Below are 18,319 nucleotides of genomic sequence, written 5' to 3'. Positions count from 1 at the left end.
TAGGTGGCAATGTTCACCCACACATTTTGCAGAAACCTTCCCCAGAAGTTTGCTGCTGAGCAAACTGCAACGGCTGTTTGGATAGAGGGGAAACTCGGCAAAAAAAACCCTTTTGCACAGCTTGCACAAGAGCAAAAAGGGTTGTTTTTTCATCCTGTGATAACAAATTGATTTCCCTCGTGCTCCGAGCAGTCAGTATTAACTGTTACTGGGATTTTCACTGTGGGGATGGTCTGAAAGCTGGACAAGGAGCAGTACCCCCTAGTCTGGAGGGGGTGTCTTGGGAAAAAAAAAAAAAAAAACAAACCTACAAAAAGGAAAACCATCTCCCCATCCATCATCATACCTGCAGAGAAGGGCAGAAAAGCCTCCCGCCTCCTGTACTGGCCGTTTTCCAGGAAATGTTCAGGATTAAAGGTGTCTGGAGTCTCCCACGCATTTTTGTCAAACATTATCGAAGTCAGGCTGGTCATCAGGGTGGTACCCTGCAAGAGGTGGAGAAAATGGGCCATTCCACGATGGAGAAGAGCCGACATGTTGTTAGACTTGTTTATTATTAGCTCCACGCATAATGTAAACTATATATTTTTTTAGAGCAAAATGTTTTTTCCTGTAATTAAATGAGGGTGAAAGCCTACAGGATTGTTCACTTCTGTGTGCCTCTATATATCACCACAGTGTTGAGCCATACCTTGTGCTGCTGTCACTGGTGTTGTTAATATAAACCAACTTCAAGTTGGTAACACTGTGTTCCCATAGGAATTTGAAGCAATTTAACCAAATAATTTTCAATCAATCCGCTTTATTGTGCTTTTTTTGAAAACCTGATCTGATTTATCTTCACATCCTTCATCAGAAAAAGAAGAATATTCTAATCAGTGTGAAGCAAAATGCCCAGATTTTTTATTTTTATTTTTCCTTGACGCAACCAGTCATATACAAGGAAAAGACTAGTTATATCTAAATCTCATATTTGCTTTCATAATTGCAGAACAGTGTGTACACACCAATACCTATTACCTGGCTTTTATCAAGTGCTGCTTTTAATAGATGATTTTTAATACTCTGTGGAATTAACAAACAAACTGTTTGCTTTCCTGTGTTTCTTGGCTCACAATTCCCATAATGTGTGGAGGATATCTTTTATAAAATTTAAGGAATAAAGCTTTTAAAATTGAAAATTAACTCCAGCACTATAGGGTCTCACAATTCTCCTCCATAAGGAGGTGAGACCCGTAACAGCCCTACAGCGTCTGTCAGGAAGGCTTGTATTTTCTATATAATTGTGATATCTCCATAAGATCCTGCTGGTTGGTTCCCCTACAGGTGAGATTCAGAACTTGGGCCACAAAGACCCTGCTCTGGTGGGATGAGGGAAAGGCTGGTGGTCTCCATGTACTTTGGGCAGGTGGAAGCCAGCCAGGGTGGTGTTGCTGGTGGACATCCTGGGCACTCCCAGTGGCACAACGTTGCCCATCCGCAGGACCTCGCTCAGCACTGCGCTGGTGTATGGCATGTTCTCCTTGTCAGCCATCATGGGCTGGCGGGACTGACCGATCACCCTGTTGATTTTGAGCTGCACTTTCTCTAAGGAAAGTAAAAAATAAAATATGTGTGTTCACACGGGTCCCAATAAACCTGGGGCACAGGCATGTCCAACATGTGGTAGAGCTGGAAATAATTCTGTTTTCTGAGTTTCACTTATCTGGTTTTGGGCTAAGCAAAGGACCCGTCAGTGGCCCTACCCTGAATGTGGGGGTACGCGACCATGTAGAGCAGAGCCCAGTGAATGACGGTTGCTGTTGTTTCAGTCCCGGTTAAGCAGAGGTCCAGAGTGGAGCACAGCAGGTTTTCCTTGTGGAAATATGAGTTGGTGTCACCCTTAAACTTGGGGAAAAACCATGGCAATGAAAAATCTTATTAAGGAGGGAACACTTTCAAAAACCCAATCCAAACCCACCTGTACGTAACTGAAGTCCTGCTGCTAGTTTATTATCCACCACCCCCAGACTTGGAAATTTCTACCCCTTACTTCTGTTGAATTTCAAGCCCTATGGCCTGCTTTGAAAGACACCCTGTTTGCTGTAGAGTGACTCTTGAATGTCGGTAACATTTTTAAATGTGAAGTTTCACAATAGCAAACACAGGCCTGTGAGCTTTCATAGAAATGTGAACACATTCCCTGAGAGTCCTGCTATGCCATGTGACAGAATGAAAAATGGAAGAAGACAAAGTGTAAATACTTTCAAATGAAAAAAAAAAATAAAATCTGTGTGTTCTCAAAGTGATCAGACTTCTGCTGTTGCTAAAAAGTTTGATGTGAAAGAGGTAGGGAGAAGGCAACTCAGGAGGCATGAGCTCCTCTGACAAAACAGCCTTGAGTCTTGTCTGCTCATTTTATGGGTTAAGGTTTAGGTGGCTTTAGGTATTTCCCTCTTACTTTTTCTATTTCCTTCAGATAACAGTCAATATAATCTCTGGCCTTGGACTGGTCCAAATCCTCCTTGTGCTTTGCGATCACTCCGTTCACAAACTATTGAAGTTTCTCCCAGTGCCTGAAGATTTTCCTAAAGGGTCCTGGCAGCCATCTCATGACCAAAGGAAAAGCATTATACAACTGGTGAGAAATCAAACAGAGCAAAAGAGCATTTCTTGAGTTAAAAAATAGCAGGTATCATAGGTGAGATGATAGTACAATCTGTTAGCTCTGCTTGCTAACAGGAAAAAAAATTAGTTTTGCTACAAAGGTCAATCTAGTTACAGAGGTAAACAAGTACAAACAAGATAAGAATTGGCCAGAAGTTTTCTGCTGATAAAGTTCCCTAATAGTGAGTGGCCAAATCTATCATCTAATGTGAGGTGGCTGCTGGAGTCAGAAATCAGTGTGGATGCAGAGAAGCCCCTTAGTGCTGGGTTTCTGGAGGGGACAGAGATCAGACCTGACCTGTGGTGTGCAGCCATGTAGAAGCTGTGTCCGCAAATCCACCTATTTTGGTTATAAACCTGGACTCTCAGACAGTTTTGTCTGATGGGAATTTTCACAGAGAGTGCTACTAATTGGCTCTTCTTTTTGCAGAAACATAGATGTTTTTAAGGTTTTTCCATTGTTTTTTGGTTATATCAGTCATAAGATTGGTTTTACAATCCTGTAGTGTTTTTTTTTTCCATGTGCCTCAATAATTTTAATTTGCTTCTTTTCTTTCCTGGTGGATTTTGTGTATAAACCCAGTCTAATGTAAAACAATACTCATGGTCATTTCCCTTATAACATGACTCTTTTCTACAGGGAAAAGCAGATTACATCAGTGCCTTAGAAACTCTGGTTTCTGAGCACTTACATGCAGCTGAAGCTAGAAAAGCATCCAACTGGCTTTACCTGGCCCCAGAAACTTCCGATGAGCAGCAGCATTTCAGCCAGCGAGTGCAGTAATTCCTGGAAACGGTTGTCATGGTAGTCAAAGCGGTTCCCAAAAGTTATGGAACAGATGATGTTCGAAACAGCACTGTTAATTTTGTTATGAGGGTCAAATTGTTGTCCTGGAGGAAACAAAATGAAAGACAGCTTTCTTTTTTTTCTTTAAAGTCTCAGTCAAAACCACATTCTCTACCAGATCAACAGTTGTGAAATTGGGGTGAGACCTCACCTACTTTTCACCAGTGGTGATGCTGAGTCTTCACCCTGTGTCCTGGGGTCCTCACCACCCCCATCGCCTCCAGAATCCCGATGGAGGTTGGACATTGTGTGTCATGACATCCCTTCTCTGAGGACATCCCCTTCTTGAGGACAGCCCAAGCTGCTGGCACACACCAACATTAGCACAGAGCTGCTGAAGCAGGGTTTGAACCGTTTTCCAGGGAAATCAACCAGGAGCATGCCACGCTATGGCTGTCAGATTTGCGTGCCCCAGTGTGGTTTTGGTGCCAATTTTAAACACGAGGAGAGGGTCCCTCAAAGCTTAGCCTGGGGCAGGGAACTCAGAACTAACCACACTGCAAAAAATGTCATTGCAATGGCCTTTAACTGTCCACCACAAAGAAATCAAGTGAGATGGAGGAGAGAGGGGAGAGGGAGAGGATTGCAAGTCTCTGTGCCCACCTGTAAAATCCAGCAATAGCTCATATGGCCCATAGATGTGATGCACATCAGCTCCTAAAAGAGCAAAGCATGGTGTGACATTGTCACATATGCATTCCTTGGGAGAGCTGTCAAGCAGAGCCCATCATCTCCTAGGTCACTTTTAGGCAGCCTGGAGAGCTACTGGCCATGATATGAGACACTTATATCAGTAACACAGCCAGTCCAGCCCTGAGTTGTCAGGACACTGGGGAGCATCACTTTGAAATGCAAGGCACTCTGCACAGGACTGCTGATGTCTCCACTCTTCAAGAAAGTAATTAAACTGGGCTGGTGCTCAGATATTAGAGTGATGGACATGATCACTATTTGTCATTACTAATGGGAAGAAAGGCCCAAACCAGCAGCTTAATTAGTTTATTGATTAGGACTATAAAGGACTATAATCAATTGGCAACATGAAGTATTTGGCCTGTTCAGTGCAACAGCAATTAAAATGGAGCAAGTTCAGTATATAATTTCACAATTCCTGTTTAGATCTTTCTTGTTTACTATATATAGCTCCATAGAATTAGCTAAACCCCATCTGCTTCTATTTAAAGCTGAAGTGCAACATCACCCATGTACCAACATACAAATTATTCTTACTAATATCCCTCTGGCAGTTCTTAAAAGCTGGACCATAAAAGAGCAAGGCACACGCTTCATCTGTGCATGATACAAAAGGAAAGCCTGACTAAACAAGTTTTAAAATACTTTGCAAAACCAAGGACAAGCAGAGGTTAACTAAGCCTCTGAGCGTACATGCCTGATAGCAGGAGAGCTGCATTTATTACTTTGCAGAATACAGGAGAGTCTTTCTTAGCCATATAAACATGCAAGTTTTAATAAACACCTAGTTAGTATATCTTTGCTTAATATTAATAAGGAAGAACTAAAATAGTAGGCCTGAGGTCTAAAATAAGTGCTAAAAGGCACAGTCTGGAAGTGTAAGATAGAGATTTGCGCTACTGAAGAAATGTTTTGCATGTTAGGAGCTGCGTCAGAGTAAGGGTTTTAATTCTCATCATTCATTTAGCTGGAAGCTTTGGGCATGGCGGTATGCCTTAACTGCCCACCTTTCTCCTCCTCAATTGTCTCCACAAGGTACCAGCTCTCCTCTTGCACTTTTTCCTCAAAACTTACAGCAATGCTTTTCAGTGTTGCTGAAGCAAACTTCCTCTGTTGCCTCCATATATGCCCATTTGATGATATGAGCCCTGTAGGTATTAAAAACAAGCAAACAAACCTTGCTCTGGGTCACATATGAGTGATAGGATTCAGAAATGGCCATTCATCTTGAACAAAAACCCAAACCAAAGCAAATACACCCCATAGACATGGAAAAACTATAGCTTTGCCTGGGAATTAAAATTCAAGAGTAATTGGCTTATGCTAAAGATCTAGCTTTATGGATTTGCTTTAATCTGCTACTTTGTCACTTTGCGTGGGAAAAAAAGGTGTAAGCCAAAATACTATAAGTACTATCACGCTGTTGGCAGAGCTGCAGGCAGGAGCACCATACCCCGTCTCTGGAGCTATATGCAACCGGGGGAGAAAAAGTAAAGGAGAAATTAAAACCGAGGGGAAAATTCTTCAAGTGTATTGACTGCTGGGCAGCTTGCTTTTATTTCTTCTCTTTCATCAAGACCTGACTTTGATCCCATCATCATCCCTAAATCCCAGAGAGATTAAAATGTACACCTGTGAGATTATTAGACTGAATTCAGTTCTTGCCTTCTTCTGTGCAAGCTTTTATAGGTGCAGTTAGCAAGGATTGAATTCAACTTGTTTCTTTCACCCTAATTGTTATCATTGCAAATAGATGAAAAATTTGTACCTAAATCCTGATAGCTGTGCTTACCAAAGCCTCTAAATATTTCTTGGAGGAGTGGAATATTTGGCCTGTCTGCAAATATTTTAGCCTGGTGGACAAGAGCTTCTCTCACCATCTGGTATCCATTGGCGACCACAAAAGTCAGACTTCCAAACTGCACGCTGAAGATGTTCCCATACTGATCAGTAAGCTGAAAGAGAGTTCATCACCCTCCGAGGGCAAGAAGGTGGAGATTTTCAAAACTCACCTGGACAAGACCTCAAGCAATGGCATCTAACTTTGAATTTAGTCCTGCCTGGAGCAAGGGGACTTAAGAAAAACCCAAACCCAAGTCCACAGGTCCCATCCAATCTAAACTATTCCATGAAGGCTGGAGACAGCATAAAACCTGGTAGAGATCCATAGTGTGGGAGAGATGGTTTACTTCTATCGGTATGACCTGGGTTTCACCAGGCCTTTGCATCAATTTAACTTGTATCAAGGACATTACTTGTTTTGTCTTGTTCTGCTTGTTCACAGGAAGGGTACAAGGGGTGAAGGCACCACCCTGGGTCACGAGGGTGCTGAGGGCAAAGTACAACAAATAATCCCTTTCATCAACTTTGTGTCTAAAGTAGTGTGGCTTCTTGCTCCAGCTATCCCATTTAGAAAGTGGCTCCAACTGCTGATGTCTAGAAACCTCCTTCTAATTTTAAACCTGAATTTGGCATTTATGGCCAAATTATAGCCATTTTCCTTGCATGGACTTTGCTAGCATTAGTGTCTCCTGAGCAGCATTCAACTCCCTGATTTATAAGAGCAAAGGGCGATCATATAATCTCTCAGGCCTCACTCTGCCAAGGAGCTGCTTCTTAGTATGAGCCTACATAAAAGGACACACATGGTCATGCTGAACTGCTGTAGTGACATGTGAAACCAGTCAGGGGCTAAATGGGTGTCTCAGTCATTGTGTGCATGTAAATGAACGCAATTAATTTTATTAATAATAATTGTGTGTATTGACAAAATATCCTGAGCACACTGCCTCAGCCATCCCCAAGGGTTCCCCTGGGGGACACCCATGTTACTGGCCTCTGAAAACCCAGGGTAGATAGACTGGTGTCAGCCTGCTAAGTAAAAGCAAGAGATAAACAGTCACCAGAAAGGACATTTGCAACCAGCAAGTCAGAAATTTTCTTTCCACTTTTTCAGAGAAGCATACTCAGCATGTATAAAATATCTCACTTTTGTTGGCTTTGGAGGGAGACAAAGCTCTGGAAACCTTTCCAGAGCAATCACTGCCTCTTTTTGAAACACAGAAGAAGCCACAGGGATGGCTAACAGGGTCTTAAATGTTTCTTTGAGATGTAATGGGGCAAATCATTGGCCTCTGAGCAGACATAATGACAAGACAATTTCCAGAGGTGAGCTTCACAGCCCAGTTCATTTCTTTCACAGCATTTGCCAGCTGTCCCAGCCCCTCTGAACCCTTCCTGGGCAGAAAAAGATCATGGTCAGATGGGAAGAAAGAGGAGGAGCATTTAGGTCTTCCTCCATTATGGGTTTCTTTTCCATTGGACCTTCCTACTCCCATGGAAGAGGAGGTGATAGTAAGAGATAAAACTAAGAAGGATCCTCTATCATACGTGGTTATATAGCTAGTTCTTCAGAGGCTGCCATTGCTTTACAGGTTTGGTGACAAAAGTCACTGAAGAGGTAAATTATTGTTAGTAGGAGAAATGTCCATGGAGCTCTTACCTTCTGCAGCGCAAGATGGAGGGGCTGCTTAAAGTCCACAAAGGTTCCCATGAGAGGAAAGATCTGTGGCCCTGGAGGGAAATTCCTGGATCGTCTCTTCTTCACGAGGTCAATAATCAAAAATGTGACCAGAACCACCAAGAGCACTCGACCGTTCAGCTTTTCCAAGAGAGAAACCAAATCAGGCCAAAATTGAAGCTCTATCTTGGCTGAAGAACTCACAGGTTTTCATCCCAGGAAGGGACTAGATGCTGCTCACATTTGCTAAAACAGGAGTAAGAAAGGACTGTAAAGAAAAGAAAACAAAACAAGCTAAGATACAGATAGCTTACTGGGGACAGGACTTGTCATGGGCGAGCTACTTTCTTGTGTACAGCTACTGCCAGAGCACCTGCTGAATAACAAAATTAAAACACCAAAATCTCCAAAACAACCCCAAAACCTCAAAACATTTGGCCAAACAAGCAATCTTGCAAAAGTTTAGCTTTACATCTCTGTTAACTCCCTAATTTTCTTATAGAAGAATATTCCTCCCTTCTGCCCTTAACAAGGAGCTCCTTTATACAGACACCTAGCTGGGATTATAAGCATTATAAACATTTGAGGTTAGGTGAAAGCAGCTTACTTGGCCAATTACATATGGTGGGCATTGCGTGATTTAAAAAACAGTAATGCATCTGAGGTGATGGACACCATACAAGTTGCTAATGGGCTGATCCTGTTAAGTGCTAAGCGCCATCTTCAAAGGGCCGGATGCCTTCAGCACCCACCAAAGCCTGCCCAGCTTCGCCAGAGTCATCAGGTGAAGTTTGGACAAGAGAAGCACTGCGAGAGCCCAGACACTTAAATGAGAGTTAAACGAGCTTAATTTCAAGAGTGAGAACATGGGCTCATGCGCTTGCCAGCTAAAGGGCAGATTGGAACTTATGCATTTATATCTCCTGGGTTTTCCAAAAATCTCCTTTGAATAAGGCTTCACACTGTCCCAGGGGAAGGCTGCAGTGGACTGACAGTGACCTCTGTGACTGTGACTCAACCTCGCGTTGCCTGCCAATATTTTAGCTACAACTTGTTTCCAGCTCTTTTTTTTTTTTTTCTTTTAGAGATTTGCTTTGCAAACAATCTAAATTTATACTGAAGCAAAACTGTTAATAATGATTTTTCAAATTATTTGCCTAGAAGTCATGGTGAGAAGTTCAGAACGGTAAATTTTTATTGTCTTCAACATTTTTCAGAAAGCTTTAATTTTTCAGGAAAAAAAAGCAAATTTTCATAGGAAATAATAATTGGGAAAAAAGTTTGGTATTCTCTAGTCTTTCACCACTTTTGAAAGCTTTGCTGCCCATGTCTTTCATCACCTTGGTGACTGCAGTGCCAGCAGAAGCACACACAGGCTGTATGACAGACCTGCACCTTAGTTTTTGCAGGAGTCCATTTTAAGGGTAATACCTACCTGCAACCCAACACTTCTTGCCTTGAAATATTATTTACAGGTTTCTAGATGGTATTAGTCATGAAGTGGGGAGCAGTAATGAGAAAAACGTCTCACATCACTGATCTATATTTTACATGTTAAAGTAGCACAGCTGTGAGCAGCTGTGGTTGGACATGCTTTGCTTGTGCCCATGCAGCTGCACCCGTGATGCTCCTGTACCTGTTTGCACCAACGTACCTATTCCAGCCTTCCTGGTGTGGCAAGCCAAGCCTCACTTACCAGAGGCTAAATCAGGATAGTGGGCTCGTGCTCTTCATCCTGGCATCGGGGAGATGACTCGGTTGGTGGAGGTGTCAGCCTACAGCATGCTCAAAGGGACTGTGATGATAAGGCGTCAACTTCTGCTAGCCCAGTTTCACTCCCCTGTTCTTCGCTATGCCATATGATTTGTCAGCATGCACACAGAGTGCAGATCCCTCTACCACTTGTGGCTGCTGTGAATCGGGCTACGTGCAAAGCCAAGGTGTTAATGTGTTCTTCTGGGTGGTGTTGTGGGGGTGGATGCATCGTGGTTGACAGGAGAAATGTTATTTTTAGCAGGAGGAGCACATTTTGCATGTACTCACATGTGTCTTGTCAGTCAGAAACCTCAAGCCTATTACTTTGCCTTGAAGCTTCACATGTCCAAATACATCTCTTCACAAAGTTCTTAACACGCCAGATTTACTAAAAATTAGGGAAGAGCATTCCAGTATTACCAGGGTTCTCCTAACCTTGGTAGACAATAACACCAGCGTGTTACCAAACTGTGTTGCGATGATGCTATTTTGGGTCCCAGGCTTTAATTGAATCAGTTCTCAGCACGTGGTGATGTGCAAATCCCCAAAGCACTGAGGAAGTCGTATCACTGCGGCGCATGGGCAGTACAAAGGTGTTGGACAACTCCTGTTTTTGCAGTCTCAACAAGACCCTTAGCCGTAAGATCCTGGTCACCTGGAAGATGAACCCGTGCCTCTGACCAGCACCATGAACACAGGAAGATTGGTCTTCTGTGGTCCAAATAGCCAAAATGTGAATTAATATAAGGATGTACACCCACACATCTAATAGGGAGCAGGATGTGAACCCACCTTCCCCAGTTCTTCCTTGAATACCTCTTCTGACCCCAGTACACAACTTTTTGACCACCTCACCTGAGCTCATGGATACCGTGTAGATAAATTGTGCCATATTGCATGGACATAAACACATCACTGCTTGAATATTAAGGCATCTTGAACAGCCAACAGACAGAAATTGGCCCATATGCTTTGTACCTTCTTCCCTGGCTAGATGTCTAACTGTGTGCAGAAGGTTTTGAAACACAAAGAGAAACATTCTGTTAAAAATGCAATTACCATTTGTTTTTCAAGATATAGTATCCCATTATTTTTTCCAGAGAAGTGAAATTCAATAAGGTTACAACAGAATGTAGTCCAACAGTTACCGTACTTTCAGAGCATTATTTAAGCTACAGAATTTCTTAATGATTAGAAACATATGTAGGAAAAATCACATGCAAAATGAGAATGACTGGAGACAATTTTCCCCCCAAACACTTTTTTTCAGGCAAGTAACAGCTCATCCACCACTGTGGTTCCATCCACCACGTTGGAGGTGTGAGACCCCTACCCACCCAGGGAGCCACGTGCTCAGGTCATGTCAACTGACCGGCTCCAGTGAAATCCAAGCATCCATCCTGATTTACATCAAGGAATATTTTGCTGCTTCTCTCCTCCTTTTGTCAAACCCAAATGAGTGATGGCATTTGCACCATGGGCAAGCTGGTAAACAGCAGTGACCACCCCGATGCGCATGTTAAGGCCATGTCTCAGAGGGCTTTCACACAGGTGTAGCTGCCATTTCATGATCCAGTCCACGTGAGTCCTAATGAAGTCAGAGGCAATGGCAGCTCTGGACACTTGTTTTCTTTTAGGATTTGCTTTACTGGATCAAAAGAAATTTACAGGAGATTTGTAATTGCAGAAGGCAAGGAACGGAGAGTGCTGGGGCACCCATACCTCCCAGATCAAGCTCAGGAAAAACATGCTTGAACCCAGTCCTTAAGCTTAAGTTCCTCATTTGGTGTGATTTCACCGAGACATAAATGCTCCCATGGGAGCTCAGGGCTCAAATATCTCTGGGAGTCTGACTCCAAGCCCCAAAATCAGGGAGCCAAATCCATATTTACTGCTGTGTGTGTGTGGTGAATATTAAAATGCCTCCAATTTTGCATCATCTCTCTCCTACCTAAGACTAGATGTAAATATTCTCCAGATTTTCCTAAGAGCCTCCTGGCCACAACAATGTTTCCAGCACTAATTAAAGCTATAAAGCAGGCAACTGTCACCATGAATGGGTAAACTGAGGCATTATAAGCCTAATCCAAGCAGTGTGAGTAGACCTACAAAGCGACCCGTTATGCAATCCAGGAGGGATCCCAGAAGACAGGACGCTTAGTACCCTTCTGTAACGGACGACAATGTCCCTTTCCTTCTGTAGAAAACAGTTGTGTTGAAGGGATCGCACTCAGATTTGTCAGCCAGATAATTAAATGCAGGTAGCAGAAAGTGCCGCAGGGAGCACCCCCCGTGCCTCCAGACCCTGGATCACCCCCTGACTTTTTGGTCTTTGGGCCAAGATTTTATTCCCTTCGCAGCCAGGAGCTGCGCTGCCTTTGCCAACCCCGTGCCACCCCGCACGGCAGACCCCATACGGACGTATCGAATCAGATTTCGGGGGTGCCGGGTGCTTCCCCCCAAGGGGGCCGTGCTCACGGCACTGCCGGCGGCAACCGCCCACGATCCCCCTGGCAAGACTCTGCCGCCGTCTGCCGCAACCTGGCAGAGCCAGGGCTGCAACCCCGGCTGTTCGCATGGGGCAGCTTCCCGTATCCGAGCTCTTCCTCCGACTCTCCATAAACCTCTAAAATACTCTCCTTTCTAAGATGCACCTTTTCAGTATTCACAGAGAAGCGTACAGTCACATATTCCTCTCAAAGCCACAAGGACTTGACTAGAGCTAAAATGTCATTTATGTACATATCACAAGCGTTTTTCTAGGCACAGATGTCTTTCTGGTGCCAATATGCTGTTTATGTACTTATCTGTCACAAGCACATGTCTACATACATATGCCCTGCTGGCAGAGGCACAGAGCATTTTGAAACTCTTATTAGACTGCTAATGAATAATACGCATACAAAGGAGAAAACAGAAGGTGGATCTATCAGGAACAGCCTCTTTCTTAAGTACCTTTTAATTGTAGGAGAGGAAGAAAAGAGATGAATTTTGATATGTTGGCATCTGTGAAGGCCTGCTTAGCAGTATTGAACACCACCATTTTAAAAGTGGATTTTTCACAGGTTTGGGTATTTTGGGGGGGGATTTTTTTTTTTCTTAAAAAAAAAAAAAACCACAAAATTTTGACACTGAGAGTATTGCAAATCCTGGTGCCAATGATGTACGATAGTGTGATTGTCACCATGGAATGCTGAAAAGCCCGAGCAGCTGTTTGGCATATTGACAGTGCGAATTCGGAGCGTTTTAAATGCAAATGACAGTATTCAATTGATCGCACGAAAACAATGGGTCATAGCCTTACCTTTCCTTGGCTACGCTCTGAATAATCAGTCTGCAAATCCATGCACAATAGGGATATTGTACACATTCTGGGGATTTTGTTCCCTGCGTACACGGCGGTCGGTAAGATGCTTCTTTTGGGCAGAGCTGAAAAAGGTGCTGCTGCACTGTCCCGGGCACTGGGTTGGGGTGAGGTGGAGAAAGGGGCATAATTTGCTCTAAATCCACCACGTCCTAAGTGTCAGCCTGTTTTTCTTCACATCTATCCTTCTCTGCTTGCTCTTTAATCATTCCCAAGGGTGGCTGGCTTTCTGCCTGACTTGTCTCCATTATACCCTGCTGCAATCAATATGGCAAGCAGAAATCAGCAGGAGAAGGCATGTTCTGCTCTCAGTGAGAGCCGGTGGGAGGGAGGGAAGGAGATCAGGCCAGCCAGCTGCAACCCCAGCCCGGCAGGCAAACCAAAATCCAGTTGAAAAAGCCATCGCCAGACGGCTGGGTCCCGTTTTCTTCGTGGTGCCCCCTGCCCAGAAGCAAACAGCAGGTATAGGTCTTCCTCCTTCTCCAAGGCCGGGGGGACAGGCAGGAAAACCTGGCCCTAGTAAAATTTCCACTGCAAACAGCTTTTTTGCAGTGATGGAAAGAAAAAGGAGAAGGGTCCTTCCAAAGGAGAAAACTCCAGGAGTCGGGGACCCAAACTTTCACCCCATGGAGGACTGTTTCGTACAGACACTGTTGAGCACTTGATGGTACTCACATTGGTTCAGGTCTCCAAGGCTGGCCATGCTAAACTGAAGGCAGACACTGAATATCTCTAGCTATAGCTTTTTGTTTTCAAGACCCAGATTTCTTTAAGAACAAGTTCAAAAAAAATGTGCAGGAGTGCCATGGGTGGGGACATCACCCAGGGAGTGCTATCTGCCCATGGCTTTACCTTACAGCATGCACATACATTCCCTTGAAGAATTTTAACTTGGTGGAATTCTTCCCTTTCCTTATTTTGTAGGCCTGAAAGAGCTTTTCATGGTCTGTTCCCATTCCTGCAATCCCCTGATTGCAGCCGAATTGTACCAGTGAGCAGTGCTTTTCTGTCTCCTGTGCTTCCATCCACCCTTCTGGCTTTTCATTCGTAAGCATTTTGGGTCAAGCATTGGTTTTTTGGATCTCCTTGATCCATGGGTTGTGTGCTCTGAGCCAGCCCTGAGTGCTTCTGCAATACAAGGAAAGTACAAACAGCATCACGGTTGCCAGATCAGTTGCTGAGCTCTCTGCAAGATGCCCATGCTCAGATTTGCACCTAGGATCCTAAGGCTGAGTTGAATGTCACAAATGGCTGATGTACTTGAGCTGCCTGAATGTGGGGTCTATGAGGTGGGCTCCTTGCACTGGAAATCAGCTGCTCCAGGGAGTTTGCCAATTAAAAAATGTTCAATTTTAAATGGGGATATTCATGAGGAGTTGGAGGCTGGAGACCACATGGTTAATGTAAGTCATTTATGGAGTCCTGTTAGGAGGCTCCACAATTTTTTCAGGCTTTCCCAATCTTTTCCAGCAATCCTGCCTGGGTATGAAAATCAAGTGACTTCTCTGTACAGCTAAATTACACCTATTTCAGCATCCAGCTTTTCAGTCTCTGAAGGAAGGCAATGAATAAAACCCAACCTCATTATTACCTTTGCCTTCCTAAGATAAATCTGTTTACCTGTAAAACAGGCGATTAAAAAACAATCAGCCAATAGAAATAATTAGTTACAACATAGGCATGTGATTTGCTCAGACTCTGGAACAGGGAAGTGTCTTGCTTAGCTTGATCTTATTGCTGATGGATGCTTGGTGAAAGGTCTTGGAGACTATGTACTCAGCTAAACGCTGGGGAGACAGAGAATGATTACTTCAGAGAGACATTGCTCAAGTCAGCTCTGCAAGGAATTCATCACCAACAGCATTGGCACCACACATGAGTAGCGGCGTATGGAAACTGAACTGTAAAAAGTAACAAAATAAGTGAACTAAGGGAATATCGCATACCATGAGCATGGGGGAATGCATCATTACCCAAAGGGAGAGACGTTCTTATTTAGCAGGCTTTTGTTTAGTTGAAGGAAACGCTTGTATGGGGGGATACAGCTGTGAACACAGAGCCTTTGTTTTCTGGGAACAAAGGGAACCGAACCAACACAGGTTGGTAATGGATAAACTTTCTATCAAATTATGCTGAGGTGGAAGGTAAAGCCTTGAGCTTGCTATCAAACATGCAGGACTGGCCTCTTGTGCTTAAAATCCCATGGACCAAACAGTTGCCCTTGGAAGTAAATTTACAGCTCATTTCTGCTTAGCTCCAAGTGGCCAGAAGACCACCCTAAAATAAAGCCACCACCAAGACCTGCAAAAGGCTGCTCTCCCCCCATCACGCACATATCTTAGCAAGATGCTCTTGTTAAGTATAAACCTTTAAAAGAAGTAGATATTGCATTTAGTCTGGGAGGCCAGTGCTTGCTATGAGTCCTTCTGGGGAAGTCCTCCTGCATGGAAACCAGGAACTGGCGTGTTCTTTGCCTCAAAGACTTTCTGTGAGCCCTTTTACCTGAAAGGTGGAGCACAGCAGTCTTCAAAGGCTCACAAACATGCAACGAAGTGTTGAACTTCATGTTGAATATGACAAAAGCTCTCATTGTTTACAAATAGCTTAGGACATCTGGAACGAAAAAGAGGATGCCTTGTCTTTAGCTAAATGGAGGGTCTGATCTCATTCTACCAGAAGGAGAAGGGTAACAATAAAACCACTCCACAATTGTCCCTTGCGATGACAGGAACAGTAGAATTTTTCCAGTCTTCCTCCTGCTGGCAAACGGTAGAAGGCAAAAGTCTTGTGGAGACAGAAGGAATAAAAACAAAATGTCTTGCAGAAGGCTAGAAAACTTTCCCAAAGCATTTTTCTTTAAACTTAACCACATGATTTACAAGCTTATTATTAGTTCCTCCCGTCCTTATATAAAAAGAGAAATTTAAAAAGTGTAGATTAACACATTTTTGGATATCTTCCAAGCTCTTGATTCCTCTGCATAAAGGGTTATTTTGACAATTCAAAGATAATTTTTTGGGTGGCCTGGAAAGGTGCAAATTTGTGCTCTCTTTGTAGCAGAAATGGTAGCTTCTTGAAGGGCTCTTACTTGCGTCTCAGACAATTACAGCGACAAATCCAGTCTGGCTTCTGATCTAACTATAATAAAATACTGGCTGGTGATTCCTGAGAATTTTTTCCAGATTGGTCAAACACAGGCTGGGGACTACCTTGGGTACCTTAATCTCTATCTAGTAACTACTCAGAAGCTACTAGAGGTTCTTCAGTAAAGGGAACTCTTGGGAGGTGCTGTGAGACCATATTCAGTGGAGGCCTATAATCATAACAGGCAGTTTATTTATTGGCAATTTTTTCTTCATTTTAAATTTATCTGCTTCTTATCACAAGCTGCTTGTGTTTCTGAATTGCCTGAAAACTGTTTTTTAAAAGATCTCTATCCACTGAGCAAGACCTGGGTCACACTAGATGAGTACAGAAAATGCTTCTGAGCAGATGACTGAATGGCATTGCAGTGGAGAGCATGTATCATGGCAGAGAGCAATAGCTGGGCTGTCTACTACCCTGCTGCTTCTGGTAGCAGTGAGCCCTATTTTAGTGTAACAAAAAATGCATAAACTGACTCACCCTGTTGACCAAGAGCAGCACTACTGGAAATGCCCTGGTGTCACCCCCCCTTTGTGGTACTCAGGTGGACACCATAATGCCATCCACAGGACATCCACAGGGCCGGGTTTCTTCCTGGGATCTAGCTACAGGTCACAGTCTAGCCCTGTCACAGTGATTAGCGTGCATCAGACAAGAACTTGTGGCCTTAAAGTGTGCGGTCACATCGATGGATTAAAATGCATATTGGAAAGGTGAATGGATTAGCAAAAAAAAGTGCCCAGAGTAGTTCAGAGAAGCGGTTTAAGAACAAATCAAACCACTGTGAAAGAAACAATCGTCCTGGAATGGGAAAAAAATATATATATTCACTTAAAGGCAATCTTCGTAAACAGGTTGAACAAGACTATGAGGCTGGAGGAACAGATGGGAAAATGGAACAAACAGATGGAAAAACTCTATTTCTGAAAAAAAAAATCTATTTGTAAAGCTATAGCTACTTTGAATAAATGCTTCAATGTTAGGGAGTTGAGGCATCAGAAAATTTACAACAAGGCCATAAATTCATACATCTGAGATCAATAGGATGGCAGGTCTTTTAGACAGGTGAATAAGGTGCTTCTCAACAGCCATGTATATTATTTATCCATGCTTAATGGATACTTTGCTGCTCATATAGGCTAGATCTTACTCACTTTACAGTTAAAAAGTATCTTTCAGCTTTTCATTAGCCATCACTGGCTAATATATTAAAAGAAAAGGAGCACACTCACCTTGCTTTCTGTCATCTAATGTCAGGAAAGAAATGGGACCTGATCTCACTAACACCAGTAGAAAAGTCCTACAGACAAGAAGGGGAGAAGGAGTGAGCCCCGTGACTTAGTCCACCAACTTGATGGGGAGGCAAAGGCATCTCCATTAAATGCCTCCTATCCATTCAGCTGTTCTTGGTCAGGTCTCTGTGTAGTCACTGTGGGGAAGATCAAGAGAAAAGAGGGATGAAAGGTCTGTTGCTACACTGACCTCAGGAGGAAGCCTCACTTGCAGCAACCAAGACGTAGTGCATGACATGAGACAGAACCTTGCAGGAAAATGTGAGTCTTGTGTTTTAGTCAAAGAACCACCACCCTGCAGAAATAAATCCAGCCCATGCTTTATACAGTGTTCCTCAGTGAAGATGAGTGAGGTACTTACAGCAAAAATCTCTGGCCATGGACCAGGTGTCCTGAAACTCTTCCTGGAGTAAATGAGTTCAGTGACTTCCGAGCAGTGACTTGCATTAGCAACAACAAAAATGCATTACACAAAATGCTAACGTACTCGCAGGACTCAGGAGATGGGTGGTTTGAGCTGGGCAGTCAGTGTTAATAGGTACTGGTTTATGATCTTGGCTTTAATCTCTCTGAATCGCAGCTTTGCAGCTGTGAGAAGGGACAGTAGAAGTGCTCCAGCTCACTGGGGAAATGTGAAGATTGAATTTTTAACTGAGTGCATCCAGCATCATGGGGATAAAGAGGGATGTTTGCTTTCAGCACAGGGACTGGGATGGGGATGTGGTGGTGGGGACCCACAAAACATGCCAACTGTGTTTTTCTCTCTTCCTTATTTCAGGTCATTTCTTTTAAGTCTGCGCAGGGCTATTAAGGACAGTGCCCCATATCTGGGTCTTAGCAGATTTGTCCACATGTTTTCCTGTGCGTGTCTCTGGGACTCATAAAAGCGTCTTTAACGCTCAAGTAAGTTCCCCTTTGAGAAGGGACTGTCAAAGACAGGCGTTAATGTCATTAGGAGGTTACAAAGGGGAAACAAGAGAGAATTTGCTACAGATCCTCATTTCCATAATCTTGCCTTGACATCCTCGTTTGTCAGTTCTTAACCTCAATTCCTTAAC

The 18,319-nt window shown here is 43.5% G+C and overlaps 1 protein-coding gene across 1 annotated transcript in view; it reads right to left on the bottom strand.

Moving 5' to 3' along the window:
- The window catches only part of LOC141926794 (cytochrome P450 2J2-like), a 131,884-nt gene that overhangs the window by 2,745 nt on the left and 110,820 nt on the right, over positions 1 to 18,319 (bottom strand). Inside the window, 8 exon segments of the mRNA XM_074833192.1 lie at positions 347 to 485; positions 1,400 to 1,587; positions 1,746 to 1,887; positions 2,441 to 2,617; positions 3,377 to 3,537; positions 5,194 to 5,334; positions 5,979 to 6,141; positions 7,689 to 7,897. Of these exon segments, the coding sequence (XP_074689293.1) occupies positions 347 to 485; positions 1,400 to 1,587; positions 1,746 to 1,887; positions 2,441 to 2,617; positions 3,377 to 3,537; positions 5,194 to 5,334; positions 5,979 to 6,141; positions 7,689 to 7,897 (1,320 nt within the window).

This window comes from Strix aluco, chromosome 8 (genome assembly GCF_031877795.1).
Source record: "Strix aluco isolate bStrAlu1 chromosome 8, bStrAlu1.hap1, whole genome shotgun sequence".
Taxonomy (NCBI): domain Eukaryota; kingdom Metazoa; phylum Chordata; class Aves; order Strigiformes; family Strigidae; genus Strix; species Strix aluco.
Note: the sequence above shows the minus strand (reverse complement) of the source record. Positions and strands in the feature narration are given on the sequence as shown.